Raw genomic sequence first — 15,149 nt, 5'->3', positions numbered from 1 at the left:
TGAGGACCATGAAGGTGGGACCACACATGGTTGGTTCACTGTAGAATCCTCAAGCCCCCACCCAGGGCCTCATCCACAATAGGTATTCAGTGTTTTTCAGATGAAAGAATGAGTAAATTTAATCTGAAGGACAACTCATGAAGTAGGTACTAGTCTTATCCCCATTTTGCAGATGAGAAAACTGAGGCTCAGGAAGGAGAGGTGAATAAAAGGTGAGGTAAAGCCGAAAAGAAGCAAAGAATCAGACAAGCGAGAGCTCAGCCAGGATCACACACACCACACAGGACACCTCCCTGTTTACCGTGCCTCCCTGTCCCCCATTCACTCAAGCCCCATGAGACACAGACAGCATCTGTCCTGTGCGCCACTGTGCCCCAGGACCTGGCCATGGAGTAATAGTAATCCAGGTCCTTAATCCCATATCTGAAATCTGAAGACTTCAGGTGGCAGGAATTGAGCGTTCAACAGTCGGCCTGCTTCAGCAAAGTCACATCGTATGTCCAGCGTCAACAGGGGGCTTGCTCGGTACACCAGACTCAAACACAGTATTTGGTTGAACAATATGAAATTGTCCATATTCAACCATTTTTTACCGACAAAGACAAAAGTTTCATATGGTTCAATTTAACACAGCCAAGTAAAAAGTATGTCTATTCACCCTCAATGAGATATAGAGAGATGATAAACAGCCTTCTTATTCTTTAGGTCAGATTTTGCTGTCCAATCAGGTACAGGGCCAACTGAGCAAAAAGCCATCTGATTTTGGAAATTTGTGTTCAGAACTGCAAACAGGATGCGGAGAGAGCCTGTCATACTAATGATAGGTACCGTTAGGACCTGTGGCAAGAGCTCCCTGCATCCCGCAACTCATTTACTACCCCTGTTTTAAAGCTGGAGAAACAGAGAGGCCCAGCGAGGCCCCAGGTCACCCAGCTGGTAAATGTCAGAGCTGGGATTCACACCCAGTCTCTTCTTCATCCTTGCCTCAGAACTTACCATGTGCCTTGGGGTCAGAGCCCTTGCTGGAGTCAGGGGTGAAGGTCGCGGAGAAGGGAGAGAGGCCATCAGAGCTGACGGGGAATGAGGAGCTGCTGGTATCGCTAGGGCTGAGTGAGGAGGAGGAGATGGACGCCTTGCTGTAGGAAGAAAGCAGAAGCGAGGCAACAGGGGGGTCTCAGAGGCGGTGCGGGGGGGCATGGAGCTGTAGGAGTGGGGAGGAGGAGGGGGGCAGGGAAGGCACCTGCGTTTGAGCAGCCTGGCAGCTCTGTTCTGTAGGCTCAGTGTCTCCAGGTCCAACAGGGATGAGTTCCATGTGTTGAGGCTCTGCGAGGAAAGAGGGATTAGAGACTAGCCCCCATCTTAAAGGGTGCTGGGAAAGGGGCTTTGGACAGAGGGCCTGGAGTACAGGTCTGCCTTCCACCTGGTATCCTCACATGCTGGTAAGCCATTCTAAGGAATCCGCTCCTCCTCCTCAGGGAAGAGGGACCCAGTTTTCCTCTGGGGTTGCACACCCCTGCTTGTAGTCATTATTGTGGGAGAAGGGTTGACCCCACCTTCCTGACCAGGCCTGGCTAATCACAACAATCTGTCCTCGGTTCCACAGTGATTGGCTCAAAGATGAACGAATGAGAGTAAGCCCTGGGGCTTTGGATGGGTAAGTTAAAAGCCTAGAATCGCTGGGGCCATCTTCACTACTTCAAGGGGAAAGCCTGCCTGAGATTGAGCCCAAGAAAGAGGAACAGAGAGTCAAGAGAGTCGAGTTCCTCCTAATAGTGGTCAAACACCTGGATCCAGCCATTCCTGAAAGCATATACATTTGGATTTCTTGATTGCATTAGCCAAGAAATCCTCCTTTTTTGTTTAAGCTTCCTTGAATTGGGGATTGACTCTAATTCTATCCTAGGGCTGGTGGTGTCAGTTCAGGTACATAGGGAAGAAAGTAAATGAGGATGTCACCTGTTTCATTTCCTCAAGGGGAGCCACAACCTTAGCCTGAGATGCGCTGGCCACCTTTGCAAGAGTTGGGACTGCTATGTTGGGTCTTCCTTCTGGTTCACTGGCTCCTGCTGAGAAGCCCCAATTGATTTTGGGGGGCCATGAGGAATTTCTGCTGGGGGCATTGATCAGGAAAGGTTTTAGGCCAGCAGTGGATAGGACTGAAGCAGGTACCTGCTGCAAGTTGACTGGGGGTGTCTGGAGATTCAGGCCGTAGCCACCAAAAGTCAGCTGGGGTTGGGCCTGCAGGCTGGCGTTCCTCTCGGCTTGTGGGCTGAGCCTGGCGGAACCGGTTTATGTACCTGTGAGCATCAGAGAATGGGAGGTGAGTGAATGAGGAGAGCCAAATAATAATAATAATAATAATGACAATAACAATCACAACAGTGATGTTTATCAAATACTTTGGCAGTACCTAGTACTTGTCCCTCAACATCTGTTCTCTCTTACAGAGTAATGCAATATTATGTAAGACTGTATAATACTGAGCGCATAGCCACTCTTCTACAGATATATTTATCAGGGGTCCCAATAGTTTAATGGCCACGTAACTAGGTTCTTGACCAGCAGGGTTATGAGATGAGGTGTGATTCTGGCAAGTGGATGTGGTTGGGAGCCACATTTCCTTTATGGTTGGTCCATAAAGGAAAGGACAACAGCCTAGTGATGGGAGGCAACAAGACAGAGGCAAACTGTGTCCCTGACACCTCAGCCGGGGGCTGCCATATCAGCCCTGGTTGCTTCTGCCTGGACTGTTTGGGTGAGGGAGAAATAAATGCTATCTTGCTCGAGCCACAATTAATTTGGGACTGTTTGTTAGAGCAGCTGAACTTGGATCCTACAAATCCAAGGGCTCACTATGTGATAGCACTTGTTATAGATGCTTTATAAACAGTAACTCATTGAAAGCTTAAAACAGCCCTAGGGCATATGAGCTGTTAATATCCCCAATTTACAGATGAAGAAACTGAGGCCCAAGTCATACAGAGGGTAAGTGACAGAGCTGGGATTTGAACCCAGGCAGCCTAGCTCCAGAGCCCTTAATAGCACATATAAAGTGTGGTCCTAAAAGTGCTGCATAAACAGCTCTGGCTATGGTGATTATTATGGGATGCCTGCCCCCTCCTGATCCAAACCCTTCTTTTCCCCCCCAGGGCTGCTGCTACTTACTTGGCCACCACGGACTCCCTGCTGTCAACCAGGGTGGGTGGTTGGGAGGCTCCCATCTGTCCTTCAGTGGTGCTGGGTGGGGAAGGGGTCCCTGAGCTGGATGGCCAGGACTCTTCAAACAGTTCAGAGGAGTTGGGACCTGTGGCCAGAGCCTTGGGAGCTTCTGGGGGCCTGGACCCCCAGGACCTGGATGGGCTCAGGGTCTAAGACAGGGAGGTAGGGAGAAGAAAGTGAGGGTTGAGGGGTCATCCCTGTAGGGGAATGAAGGCACACATGAAGTGTGTCTTAGTCGAGAGGGGAGGAAACATATCCCACAATGGTAACAACTCAGAGTGATTGGGGGCTACGATAGGTGATCCAGGTGACAGAGGACTGGGTGAGGGCAGAGCCATGAGGAAGGACTGTCTCTTAACCCTCACCCCCCCCCCCCCATCACATATCCTCCTTCCCTCTAGTTGTTACTCCCTCACCACTGGGCTAACACACAGCACTCTCTATGGAGTGTCCTCACCTTGGGGTGCCAGGTCTGGCTTTGGGACGGCCAGTAGTGGCTTTGATCCAGGGGAGTATCCTCAAAGGGGCTGTCTTGGATGGAGAAAATTGGCAGACTGCAAGGGGAGAGTGAGGTTGGCAGGCAGAGCCCCCCTGTTTGGGGGTTGTGGGGTGGAGTCAGGTTTCAGGGTTGGGAAGAGGAGGGCAGAACCAGATGACAATTCCCATAGATTGCAGGAAGAGATGGACTATAATTCCCATGAAGCAGCGCTGCGCATTCGAGATAATGATACTAGAGGCTCGATTCCCACCAGCTCTTGGGGGCAGTCTCAGAAAACCAAGGAACTGCCAACTGGTGGTTCTTAACCCTGAATCCAATCTAAGAGCCTTTTAAAAATACAGATATGTGGTCCTCACCCCAAGCCAAAAGAAATCATAATATCTGGAAGGTGGCTGGTTATCTGTATCTCTTTCGCACCGTCCCAAGTGATTTTGAAGTGGAGCTTCAAAGCCGTTAAGAACCACGGCTAAACCCTCTCTCTCTACATTTCCCATAAGTCCCGGGGACACGAAGGAGGAAATGGTAAATGGACTACAATCCCCATCAGTAACTGGGCTCCGCCTAAGCAAGAAAGGTCAAAACCAACACCCATAGGAATCTGGGGGCAGTTTTTAAAATTCAGAAATTGAACTCCCAAGATGACACTGGACACCCTTAGAGGAAAAATAAAAGGCCCTGGAGCCACTTGGAAAGCGGAACGTAAGACGCTACGGGACCCCGATGGTGAAGTCCTAGGCTGGAGCGGCCAAAGGATGTGGAGCATCTTGGGAGTTGTAGTTCCAGTGCTGTTGAAAAAGAGACTCCGGACCCGAGCAAACCTGACCCGACGCTGTGTTAATCTCACCCTAGGTCCTCCCCAGGCCTCCTGTGGTCCCCGGGAGAAGGATCGGCCTCACCTGCGGTCCATCCCGCAGCTACCTGAGCGCTTCCGCCAGCTCCGCTCCCTCACCGGGCTGACCCCGCGCGCATCTCTGTCGCTTAGCAATGCCTTGTTAGGCCCGCCCCTCTCCCGGAGTGCCCGCGCGGGAAGAGAGCGGCCTCCAAGGCGACCAATGATGAAGAGGAAAATAAAAGTAATTGGAAAGTGGCCAAAGGGAGAATGTCGCACAACTGGCTGTACCTTCGGCCTGACTGAGAGAGCATGTTTGATTGGAGAACCGTAGCGTGCAGCAGTAATTGGCAAGCCTGTGGACCAATGGAAAGGATCTGAGGGTGAGCTCGCGGTTAGGAGGGTCATAAAGTACTCTCGCTTTCCCCCAGTGTCTTAGAGCCACTCCCCTTTTTGCTGCGGAAATCTTGTCCGGACTCCAATGTAACCACCGTTTTTCGCGTTGCAGGGCAATTGGGGAATCTGTCCCCTCTCTAACCGCCGCCCCTCCATCAGTCGGGCCAGCCAACCAGTCCCGCGGAGTCATTAACCACTTCCGTCTTGCTGCGGGAGCAGCTGGTTGCGCTAAGTGCCAGGACTGGGCTCCTAGCCGAGGTGGTGGGATCAAAATGAGCTATTTCGGGCCCGCCGCGCGGCCCCTCGGGGGCCAGCCTGGACTGTTCGTGCCCGCGCCCTCTGGCCGCTGCTCACCTGGCAGACCCCGCTACCCTGCGCACCCGAGGCTGAGTCAGAGGCCCAGAATTAGGCCCGGCTTGTCGGGGGGCTGGGCCCAGGCCCTGCTGAGATGGGAGTAGGGTCTGTTCTGTGTCCTCCTGACAGCCTGGCCGGCTACCACATTCCCTGTACCCAAGAATCTGCTCCTAAGACCGCCATCTGCGTCATCCCCAGAGCTGCCTGCGGGGCGGGGGTGGATTAAAGGGACTGCGAACTCTGCGCAGGGGTTTTCGGGCCCCGGGTCCCAAATGCCGCGCCGTCCTACCCACTCGGCAAGGCTCCACCTCCTCAGCCTTAGTTTCCCCTTTGGGATATCGGGGGATCACCTCTCTGGCATCCAGCAGGCGCTTAATAAATGGCCAAGTCATTGTTGGGCTTTCTAAATAAGACTCTATTAATGGCCGGGGCTGGCCGCGGTCCCAATGTCCCCGGGCGGCCCGCCGAGGGGCGGACACAAGGCGCGTACTATAAGAGCGGCTGCGGCGCACGCAGGGGCACTGCGGAGCCTAGGGGCGGCGGCGGCGGCGGCGGCGGCGAAGCAGGATGGAGATCCCCGTGCCTGTGCAGCCGTCTTGGCTGCGCCGCGCCTCGACCCCGTTGCCCGGGCGCCTCTTCGACCAGCGCTTCGGCGAGGGGCTGCTGGAGGCCGAGCTGGCTGCGCTCTGCCCCGCCTCACTGGCCCCCTACTACCTGCGCGCACCCAGCGTGGCGCTGCCTACCGCCCAGGTGCCAGGCCTGGGGGAGGGCGGTAACTCGACCACTTGCAAGGCTCGGAGCCCCGGTCATCCCGGGGAGGGGGGGGTGAGGAATGTCCCCCGACTTTGAGCGGGGTGGAGCACTCAGAGGGGCTTCCAGAGTTCCCTGAGTATGGAATTTCACAGGCTGCATTACTGAAGCGGGTGGGAGGTCCCTGCCCATCTGAGGAGGGTCTCAGCTCTGAGGGGCTGGAACGGCTGAGTCACGGATAGGGTGGGGCCGTCACTCTGAGGGGAGCGTTGGTGACTCAGAAGGAGGCTGGTGACCCAGGAAATCTGGGGAAAGGGGGGCGCTGTTATTCTGAAGGGCATGGGGGTTCCCAGGGACTCCTGAGGGGAGGGAATGTTTTGTCATTCTCGGGGAAGAGTTTGGAGACTGTATGTATGTGGCGACCCTATGCCTCCTGGAGAGACAGAGGGGAGGAAGGGTCCTGTGACTTGAGAAAGGGGGGCCTGGCCACTCTGAGAAGTGGGGGTGGGTACTGGTAACTGTTAAGGGCGTAAGCGGCCCCGTGACTCCAGTGGGAGGGTAAAAAGATGACTCTGGAAGCTGGGGGAAGAGGCATCTTGGCAATTTCTGGTGGGGGGGGGCGGTGTGCAGTAAGTGCACCAGGGGTTCTGAGGGATGGGGGCCTGGGGATTCAGTGTCCAAAGAACACTCTGACACGGGGAGGGGGCAGGCCTGACCCCGTGAGAGCCGAGGTCCCTGACCTTGCAGGGGAAGGGGGGGCCTCATCACTCTGGATGAGAGAATCTCAGTGATCACAGAGGGAGGGGTGATCCCAGTTATTCTGGGTGAAGAGATCCTCCGGGGCTACAAGTAGGAAAGGAATGGATTGCCCAGTTCCGGAGGCCTGGGACAGGGGCAGCCCCGGAACCGACCGGGGGAGGAGCCTCGCCCCGCCGATGACGATCGGGCTGTGCTTAGGTCCCAACGGAACCCGGGCATTTCTCGGTGCTGCTGGACGTGAAGCACTTCTCCCCGGAGGAAATCGCCGTCAAGGTGGTTGGCGACCACGTGGAGGTGCATGCGCGCCACGAGGAGCGCCCGGTGAGCCCGCTGGTAGGGGTGGGGCCAGAACGCGTAAGTGGATCCGCAGGCCGGAGGGGCGGGGCATCCATAGGAAAAGGGTTGGGGCCGCTCAAGTCTCTCTCTCCAGGATGAGCACGGATACGTCGCGCGCGAGTTCCACCGCCGCTACCGCTTGCCGCCTGGTGTGGACCCTGCCGCCGTGACGTCCGCGCTGTCCCCTGAGGGCGTCCTGTCCATCCAGGCCGCACCCACAACGCCCCAGGCCCCACTGCCACAGCCTGCTGCCAAGTAGACGTCACGTCTGAACCCCGGGAGCCGCCTCAGGCCCCCTCTTCTAAAGCCGACCTGACTCCGCCCAGCCAGATGTCCCGAGCGCGCCCAAACCACCCACCCAATCTGGGATCCTACCCTGACCCTCCCCACGTAGACTCTTCCCTGGTAACGTAGACCATTCCTCTGACACTCCCGTTCTCACACCCCCTCCAGCTTTCGGACTCCTGACACCTCCCTAGCTTCCAGGCCGTACACGGACAACGCTTCAGCCTACAGTCTCCCGGCCCCACTGACCCCACTTTCTTGGCATATAAACCCACTCAAAACTCCCTCCTCTGCTTCCTTCTGACTCATCTATTAAAATATCTCCACATCCCATTTTAATCCTTTTCCCTCTCCAACACCACATTATGGTGTGGACAGCCCTGCCCCCACCCTAGGCCAGTTAAGCATACTCCCTCTCCACCCCTCAAATATCCCAGACCATCCAAGGCCTGGTCCTCAAGATTCTGGATCCTTCCCCTCACTCCAACTGGACAATCTACTCCCCCCACCCATCTTGTGACTTGAAACCCCAGCCAGCGCCCCCATCCCAGACTTTTAAACCCTTTTCCTGACCCCCCACCCTTGGACACCTATTCCAGGCCTAGCAGGACCCTCAACCTCCGAGTGCACAGATACCCTCCCCATCTCTCCAGACTCTGCACAGATATCCTAAGCCCCATCCCCAGCTCTAACCAGAACCCCATCATTTTGCCGTAATCCCCTCATCTCCAACCACATACCTCCCCTCGTTCTCCAAGATCCAACCAAGCGGCCACTTTTGCTTTGGTGCCCCACAATCCTTCTCCCTCCTTGAATTTCCTGCCACCCCATCCCCTTATCTGTTCCCCCAATAAATGTGCTAGAGCTGTGCCAACTGCTTTATGTCTGCACCGGGAAATATGGGCTGGAGCAAGCAGAGGCCAGTGTGGAGGTGGGAAGGAGGGGAATGTTTATTGGGGGGATGTGGTGGGCAGGGGAACATCACTGTCGCTCATACATCTCCCGTAGGATCTTCATGCTTTCTGAGTACCGAAGCTGGTTCCGATGAGATGCCTCCTTCCACCTGTGTTGGGAGTAGAGAAGCAGAGGGAGGACTCAGCAGTTGGGGAAGAAGCCATAGGGGTACAAGCAGGTTCGGGGACGCTCACCTCTGGCGGATGCGTTTCCAGCGCTGCATGTTGCGGTAGATGAGCGTGGATGGTGAGGGCTCAGGCTCGGAGGGCTGCGTGGACAGAGAGGCCAGGCGGGGTTGGCCATGCCCAAGCCCCGTACCATCTGCCCACGGCCCTGGGCCAGCCTGCGTACCCACCTCATCATCAGGGGTACCCTGGGTCTCAGGCTGCAGGGGGGATGGAATTCGGGATCTGCAAGCATCTCCAGGTGGCCCAGGGGCTGTGGGTGGAGGCAGCTTGTACACGTCACGACTCTTGCTATTGGTGACCTCTGAACTCTGGGGACACAAGGGCCCCACACCAGGCCCAAGAGAGTTAGAGAAGAGGGCCAGCAGTACACACTTCACCCCTTCTGCCTTTCCCAGTGACAGCAGACACGAGGGTCTCACCGGGGACCTGTCTTAAGAGCCATGTCAAAGAAATGTCTGCTCCAGGGATCCCTGCCTGTATTCTGTCCAGCCCAGGGACCCCCAATCACTCCTAGTCAGCCCAGTAACCTCCATCTGCTCCCCTAGGCCAGGTGGCTACACCTGTTTGCAGTAAGGACCCCTGTCAAGCCCCCCAGCTTTTGGGAACCTCTAATCTTGGAGGTCCCATCTACCTGCCCAAGGGAGCCCTGTCCCCTCTCCCTCTCAGGCCAGGTATCATGTCGGTCTGCTTCAAGGAGTTCCAGCCATACCCTCGGCCAAAGGGTTCGTATCTGTGTGCCTCACCGGATCCAGAAATCACAGACACCCGTGCCTATCTATCCCACTAGCTTTGGGAGAGGACACCTTTCACCATCTACCCACTGGCTGTTGAGAGGGGGCCCACCACACATCCAACCTCCTCATCCTCAGGCAGTGGGGGCAGTGGTGAGCTGGGTGAGCGTTCACGCTCACGCACTGAGGGGCTGTTGCGCATCCAGGCTCGGCAGATTGGGTAGAGCGGTGTGTTCTCACTGAACTGAGCCAAGTCCACGCTCCGGTCAAACAGCTTGATCACATACGTGTCTAGCGTAATGGGAGGGGAAGGTGTGTGACCGTCCTCCCACAGCTCCCCGACCCGGCCTGCCCTCTAGAACCACCGCCTACTCACTGGATCGCTGTGGGCCTCCCTCAGCCAGCCCGTCATCCATCTCCCTCCTCTTCTTCCTCCGCTGGTGGGGGAAGCGGGCGGATGGCCTGTGTGGGGCAGGAGAACATCAGGACCGGGGCGGGGGCTGGCGACCTCCCGTCAGTCAGCTGGGGTCCCTGCCACCTTACCGTTTGCCAGTGGCTGCAATGGAACAATCCCTGTGGGGAGAGACAAGGTGTCAGCAGGCTGACCCTCGAAAAAACGCCCACTCAAAACCGCCCAAAGGGCGCCCTGGGGATACTGAGATGTTTGCATGGACCCCACCAACCCCTTAGACCCTGTGTCCCGCTCACGCCTCCAGGGCGGTAGGTGGCAACCGTGAGGGGACCTAAGCTTCTGCTGCCGCAGGGTCTCTGTACATGCAGGGTGGTTAGGACTACGGTGGAGGAAGCTTGGATGAGGCAGGAAGTTGTCCAGCACAAACCCTCAGATACAGATCCCATCCACAAAACTTACTTGTTGTGGGTGTCTGAGGGGGTTTTCCCAGCTTCCTCCTCCAGACGCTCCCTGGTACAGAAGAGAACTGTGGGCTCGGGGTTTCCAGGGCTGAGTGGGAAGGCACTGAGTGGCTTTTCCATGGGGCCCCTTGCTCCCTAAGCCAGCCTCTGGGGTCCTACCCAGATCCCCCCAGGACCAGAGGGTCCAACTTGCCAGGACCCCCAACCCCCTATGACCCGTGCCTGGCCAGGTCCCAACCTGTCCATGTGACTCTTCTCCAGCAGACACTGCAAAACAGCATCAAGTTGGTTCCGGGCCTTGGCCATCTCCAACTCTGGGGAAGAAGATACCGAGCAGGAGTCAGTTCCCAGGCCCAAGGCGGGTGGGCAGCCAACTGGGCTGGGGGAGGGGCATGCATATCCAAGCCTTCAGCCAGGAGGGTGCAGTGGGCAAAGCCAACTGATGTGATGAGCAAGAGCGCTGGGTCCCACGATTGTCCCACATGCTCATGTGTGACCAAAGGCAAGTCACCTTACCTCACTGAGCCTGTTTCCTCATCTTGAAAATAGGTCTCCCAATGATACCTATCTGCAAGGACTGTTGTGAGGTTTAAATAAACCTATGGTGTGTATGAGTCTCTTCACAACAAGCAGTAATAATAATAAGTAAGTTGTACAGAGTACTTTTATGTGCCAAGAATTGTTCCAAGCACGTCACCCACATTAACCCTGTTACATTTTCACAGGAACTCTGGCAGGTAGATATGATTATCCCCATCTTATGTATGATGAAACTGAGGCACAGAGAAGTTAGGCTACTTGCTCAAAGTCACACAGCGAGGAAATTGCAGGGCTGAGGATTTGCACACAGGCCATCTGGCTCCACAGCTGAAGTTATAAGGCAGAGACTCAAACTGGGTGCAGAATCTAGCCCCCAGATGTGCTTTGTTTGGCTGAGGCAGTGGTGTTATTTTAAATCTGAACTAAATCTGAATGGACAACATTTAATAATCTGGAGACTGCACCTAAAATATCCATTTTGGGCAGGAAATGACATCTAGGCCCCCCTTCCTGCATTCCTGGCTCTGTCGGCCTATGTGTTTACTTCCCCTCATCATAGAACTTAAGGAGGTGATGATGTTATAAATATTCTCCTCTTGCTCTTGTGAGGTGTTTGCTCTCTTCTTCCAACCAGTACCTAGCATCACTCTGGCCCAATGCTCAAAGCCTGGAAGGACACTTGGGGACATGCTTTGCCAGCCCTGGGATGGGGAGACACAGGGATTCCCAACATCACTGAGGACAGACAGGGTGGGGGTGAAGGGCTAGGGGCAGCTGAGATTCTAGCAAAGAGCCCTGGGAAGGAGCCAAGGTATAGATCATACCCACATCTCTTTCCCTAGCCCCTGCTTCTCTTCTGAACCTTAGACCTTGGGATCCCATGGTCTCCTAGATACCTTTCTCTAGACATCCCCTAGGCCCCTACCATCTACTGGGTCCCACACTAGGCTTAGTGCCTCTCTAAGCTTTACCCCTTTTCCTGGGCCCCCATCTCGGGGGTAGCCCCACTGTCTCCTAGTCCCTCCCTGAGCCTCATAATAGACACCTCTCACCCTCCCCCACCCAGCTCACCAAACCCATGGCCTGTCCACTTGGCCTCCTGAGTGTCTCTCCATGTACCCCCTCCCTACCCCGGTCCTCTCCCTTCCTTCTCCTGGGCTCCCAGCCTCAATTTCCTCTTCTGCCCTAATCTCCACGAGGTGGCCAGAGGACTCTTTGGAAAACCAAACCAACCCTGATCCTCTCCTGCTCAGAACACTCCACAATTCTGCAGAGCCCCGGGACTGAGCTCTTCAGCCCGGTGTTCACAGGCCTCCATGACCCTGCCTACCCCTGCCCCCCAACCATCATTTGTGGCCAAGCCTTTACTCTTCCACCCACGATTTTTTTGGCATTTGGGGGGGCATTTTTATTAACTCGCTCCTCAGCTTCAAACCCTCCCTTGGCTCCCCATTTCCCTCAAAACAAAAGCCAAAGTCCTAACTTGCGCCCACAAGATCTGTCCTCCTCCTTCTCACTCTTTGCCGTCATTCCCTCCCGCTCCCCACCTCACTCCCTCTGCTCCAGCCACACTGGCCTCCCTGCCCGTCCTTGCACAGGCCAGATGAGTCTTCCACCTCAGGGCCTCTTCGGAGCTATTTCCTTGGTCGGATTTGCTGTTTCCTCACCTATCCTCATAGCTCTCTCCCTCATCCTGTCAGATCTGACCTTCTCCTGTTTCGTTTTATTACCACTTATACCATCAAACACCCTACACATCATTTTGCTTTTTAGTCTGGGTTCTGTGCCTCTCCCACCACCACCCTCAATATGCCAGTCCTGATTTCCCATCAACTCGGGCCCAACTCAAAATGACTTCCTCTCTCTCAGCTTCGGTTTCCCCACCCACCACATTTCTCCTACTTCCTAGGACTGTTGGGATACAGTGATTGCCAGGATTAAAAGCTTCCCTGTACTTCAGGCGCTGAGCACAATGCTTGACCTTTGCTGGAAATGACCACTGCTGGAAACAGGGCAACTGAGGCAAAGCCAAGAAGACTCCTTTTCAGAGTCACACGGCTCGGGATCCCGGTGTCTTACCGCACCACACGGTCTGAGCCACCACCATTCAGTCTCAACGCTACCTTGAGCACAAACCGGGAAGGTATGAAGAGGGCAAGAATCGTTCCATGGTCTGACATAGCGATAGTCAGATGGGCGGCAGGAAGAAGTCGCATGGTCCGTCTTATCGCGATAATCCTGTCTTTCGGGACTCCCATACCCCGATCGGTCAGTGCTCCCCTAAAAGCCCCTTACCTCGGGGTCCTCACCTGATTTCTCCACTTTCACCTTCACCGGGAACATGGTTTGGGTCTGAGGTGTGGCTAACTGGGTCAGAGGAGCCCAGAAGAGCCCAGGGTCACAAATCAAAGCTGAAGGCAGACGGGAAGAGGTCAAGGTAAGCTTTGTGCGCGCCCAGTCCTCCGCGCTGAGGAGTGTCCGGCGGCGACCGCCACTGCAGCCGCCACCTCCACTAGTTTCCCTTCTGTGGGCGGGCCCCTTTGGCAATTCCTTATTTCCATTTGTCAGTGCAACCGTCGATCTCGTCCCTGACCAATTGACAGCTGCCGCCATCGGCTCCCAGGTCTAAGTCCCACCTTTCTGAGGCCCCGTTTCCGGAAACAAACCAACGACATCCCGGAGCGCTTCCTGGGAGGTGTAGTTCCAGCTCCCGAGACGCAGCTAGAGTAACGGCGCCTGCGCCGCGCGAGGCACGGTGGGTGATGTAGGATCAGGGCTTCGCGAGGCTTCTTGGAACTTGTAGTGTTAGAACCTTTGAGTAACACCAGTTTAGCTGTCGACCCGTTTATTTAACCGTGGGAGTCCTTCTTGTCCCTGAGGAGGAGAAGTCTGGAGTTAGGCCGGGTTCAGTCTTACTGAGCACTTGCTAGGTGCCAGCTACCTGTTAACCTCTCTTCAGGCACAACCTTTTATTTAGCAAGTATTTATTAGTGTGCCAGGCACTCTTCTAGGCACTGGGGACACTGCACTGAACAAAACGTAATAAAGCGTATATTTTAGAGGATGTTAAGATTACAAGAAACAAGTGAAACATTTTAAATGAAATGTAATGAGAAAGGATACAACCTGAAGGCATATAGGGAGTACCAAGGTAGGGACTGAAATTTTAAATAAGATAGTCAAGGAAGCCTTCTCTGATAAAGCTCTTGGCTGTGTCTGTTGCTGCGGACAACATCTTCAGAAAATGGGAAACTTCCATTTACCACATACGTTTTGGCTCAGATAAATTCTAGGAGGTAGCATTGATATCCACATTTCTGATGAGAATACTGAGACCAAGGGGGAAAGTACAGTTTTCAAATTCACACACCACCAGCACAAGATAAAAGCCCCTAGTAATGCAAGCATTATTCCTTTCTTAGTTCTGCATCTGGAAAACAGGGTTCCTGAGCAGGAAAGTTCCTATTTCAGAGGGTGCAGAGAATGAAGGATTGCACATAATGTGTGAAGCACTAAGCCTGGCACAAAGTGGGCATTCAATACGTATTTCTGAATAGTAATAATCATTTTATGCTTCAAGCTCCAAAAGATCCAGGAAGTCAATATAGAGAATAGAGTCCTTTATTGGGGGATGTCAGCAAAGAACATAGGAAATGGGAACAAGTCTTAGGGGTTTGAGAGTGAGCTTAGAGTAGAGAAGCCCATCCTGGGCGAATGAGCAGGTCCCAGGCCTGTGTGGAGGAAGCTATCAGGGAGTACCCAGGGGTATGGTGAAGGAGAGGTAGTCACCAAGGGCGCCCCAACGGGGCCGGTAGATCTGGAAGATGGTGATCCAGGTGGTGAGCACAATCACCCAGAAGAGGAAGCCCAAAGCTGAGCGCCAGACATCTGTAAAAGGGAACAGGAATGGGTAAGGTTGGCCTCCACCTGTCCTGCCCGCCCCCCCCCCCGCCCCATGCTGGCCCTCTCGTCTCTTCCAGAGCCCCAGAATTTTGGAACCTCCATCATTCCCTTCCAACACCCGATGGCCTCCCTTCATCTGTGCCCTGGACTCACAGCCTTTGATTTGGCTCTGCTCCGTGTATGCTGGGACAAGGAAGGCCTCTCGGAAGAACCAGAAGATGTTGACCAACCAGAGAAAAGGCAGGAAAGCAAACCCACCTAAGAGAAAAAACAAACTGGAATGTAAGGCAGTGAGGATCCTCCTCTCCCTCCCCTCCCCCTGCCCCAACTCCCACCTAGAGGACGGAAGGCCCTCCCCCATATCCAAGTTCAAATGGAGATCTCTGCTATCAGAGACTTAGAAATCCTGCCCCCCCCCCAGGGCCCCCAAATCTGACTCCTCATTCATCTCTTTCTCAGGACCCAGAGTCCGGCCCAACTCCCCCCGTCTCTTGGGACCCAGAAGCTGAGGCTCCAGCTTCCTCTTTCCTCAG

General features: G+C 54.8%; 4 protein-coding genes across 25 annotated transcripts in view; 1 reads left to right on the top strand and 3 right to left on the bottom strand.

Annotated features, from left to right (window-relative positions):
• Nucleotides 1–4,848, bottom strand: part of PROSER3 (proline and serine rich 3) — an 8,045-nt gene extending 3,197 nt beyond the window's left edge. For 4 of the 17 annotated variants that reach the window (XM_081806768.1, XM_081806769.1, XM_081806770.1 and 1 more), the window contains exons 1-7: nt 4,615–4,843; nt 3,677–3,773; nt 3,166–3,368; nt 2,170–2,297; nt 1,957–2,066; nt 1,241–1,323; nt 997–1,136 (exon numbers count right to left, since the gene is read on the bottom strand). In XM_081806768.1, the coding sequence (XP_081662894.1) occupies nt 997–1,136; nt 1,241–1,323; nt 1,957–2,066; nt 2,170–2,297; nt 3,166–3,368; nt 3,677–3,773; nt 4,615–4,625 (772 nt within the window). In that variant the 5' untranslated portion in view covers nt 4,626–4,843. Of the gene's footprint in view, nt 1–6; nt 815–996; nt 1,137–1,240; nt 1,324–1,956; nt 2,067–2,169; nt 2,298–3,165; nt 3,369–3,676; nt 3,811–4,562 lie in introns of those variants that run through there. The other 13 variants (XM_081806757.1, XM_081806761.1, XM_081806763.1 and 10 more) reach the window with 10 other exon arrangements.
• A 956-nt stretch (nt 4,849–5,804) lies between these two features.
• Nucleotides 5,805–8,297, top strand: HSPB6 (heat shock protein family B (small) member 6). 2 transcript variants are annotated; one of them, XM_031038567.2, is made up of 3 exons: nt 5,805–6,047; nt 7,005–7,139; nt 7,237–8,297. In XM_031038567.2, the coding sequence occupies exons 1-3, from the start codon at nt 5,865–5,867 to the stop codon at nt 7,399–7,401; spliced, it is 483 nt and encodes a 160-aa protein (XP_030894427.1). In that variant the 5' UTR covers nt 5,805–5,864; the 3' UTR covers nt 7,402–8,297. The 2 variants fall into 2 exon arrangements, with proteins under 2 accessions (XP_030894427.1, XP_006742904.1); XM_006742841.3 differs by having other exon boundaries at nt 5,806–6,047; nt 7,005–7,127.
• Nucleotides 8,298–8,353: 56 nt separating this feature from the next.
• On the bottom strand, nt 8,354–13,665 carry LIN37 (lin-37 DREAM MuvB core complex component). Of its 5 annotated transcripts, none has more exons than XM_006742840.3 (9): nt 13,023–13,591; nt 10,412–10,487; nt 10,172–10,222; nt 9,844–9,873; nt 9,677–9,762; nt 9,425–9,591; nt 8,737–8,877; nt 8,576–8,649; nt 8,354–8,490 (listed from the first exon to the last, which is right to left on the bottom strand). In XM_006742840.3, exons 1-9 carry the CDS (start codon nt 13,324–13,326, stop codon nt 8,409–8,411), a joined length of 1,011 nt encoding a protein of 336 aa, XP_006742903.2. In that variant the 5' UTR covers nt 13,327–13,591; the 3' UTR covers nt 8,354–8,408. The 5 variants fall into 5 exon arrangements, with proteins under 5 accessions (XP_006742903.2, XP_081662910.1, XP_030894424.1 ...); XM_081806784.1 differs by having other exon boundaries at nt 13,009–13,237; XM_031038564.2 differs by lacking the exon at nt 9,425–9,591 and having other exon boundaries at nt 10,172–10,261; nt 13,009–13,665.
• Nucleotides 13,666–14,318: 653 nt separating this feature from the next.
• The window catches only part of PSENEN (presenilin enhancer, gamma-secretase subunit), a 1,404-nt gene continuing 573 nt past the window's right edge, over nt 14,319–15,149 (bottom strand). Inside the window, exons 3-4 of the mRNA XM_006742838.3 lie at nt 14,770–14,874; nt 14,319–14,601 (exon numbers count right to left, since the gene is read on the bottom strand). Coding sequence (XP_006742901.1) covers nt 14,462–14,601; nt 14,770–14,874 — 245 coding nt within the window. The 3' untranslated portion in view covers nt 14,319–14,461. The remainder of the gene's footprint in view (nt 14,602–14,769; nt 14,875–15,149) is intronic.

Source organism: Leptonychotes weddellii, chromosome 16 (genome assembly GCF_054177405.1).
Source record: "Leptonychotes weddellii isolate Sample4059 chromosome 16, ASM5417740v2, whole genome shotgun sequence".
NCBI classification, from domain to species: domain Eukaryota; kingdom Metazoa; phylum Chordata; class Mammalia; order Carnivora; family Phocidae; genus Leptonychotes; species Leptonychotes weddellii.
The sequence above is the reverse complement of the archived record's forward strand: the minus strand, read 5'-3'. Positions and strand labels throughout refer to the sequence as shown.

Coding starts and splice junctions, on each gene's coding strand:
- HSPB6 (XM_031038567.2), top strand. CDS start 5,865: ATGGAGATCCCCGTGCCTGTGCAGCCGTCTTGGCTGCGCCGCGCCTCG. Junction 6,048..7,004: donor TGGCGCTGCCTACCGCCCAG/GTGCCAGGCCTG, acceptor GGCTGTGCTTAG/GTCCCAACGGAACCCGGGCA. Junction 7,140..7,236: donor AGCGCCCGGTGAGCCCGCTG/GTAGGGGTGGGG, acceptor CTCTCTCTCCAG/GATGAGCACGGATACGTCGC.
- LIN37 (XM_006742840.3), bottom strand. CDS start 13,326: ATGGCGGCAGCTGTCAATTGGTCAGGGACGAGATCGACGGTTGCACTG. Junction 10,223..10,411: donor GAGAAGAGTCACATGGACAG/GTTGGGACCTGG, acceptor CTTCTGTACCAG/GGAGCGTCTGGAGGAGGAAG. Junction 8,650..8,736: donor AGGGTACCCCTGATGATGAG/GTGGGTACGCAG, acceptor CTGTCCACGCAG/CCCTCCGAGCCTGAGCCCTC.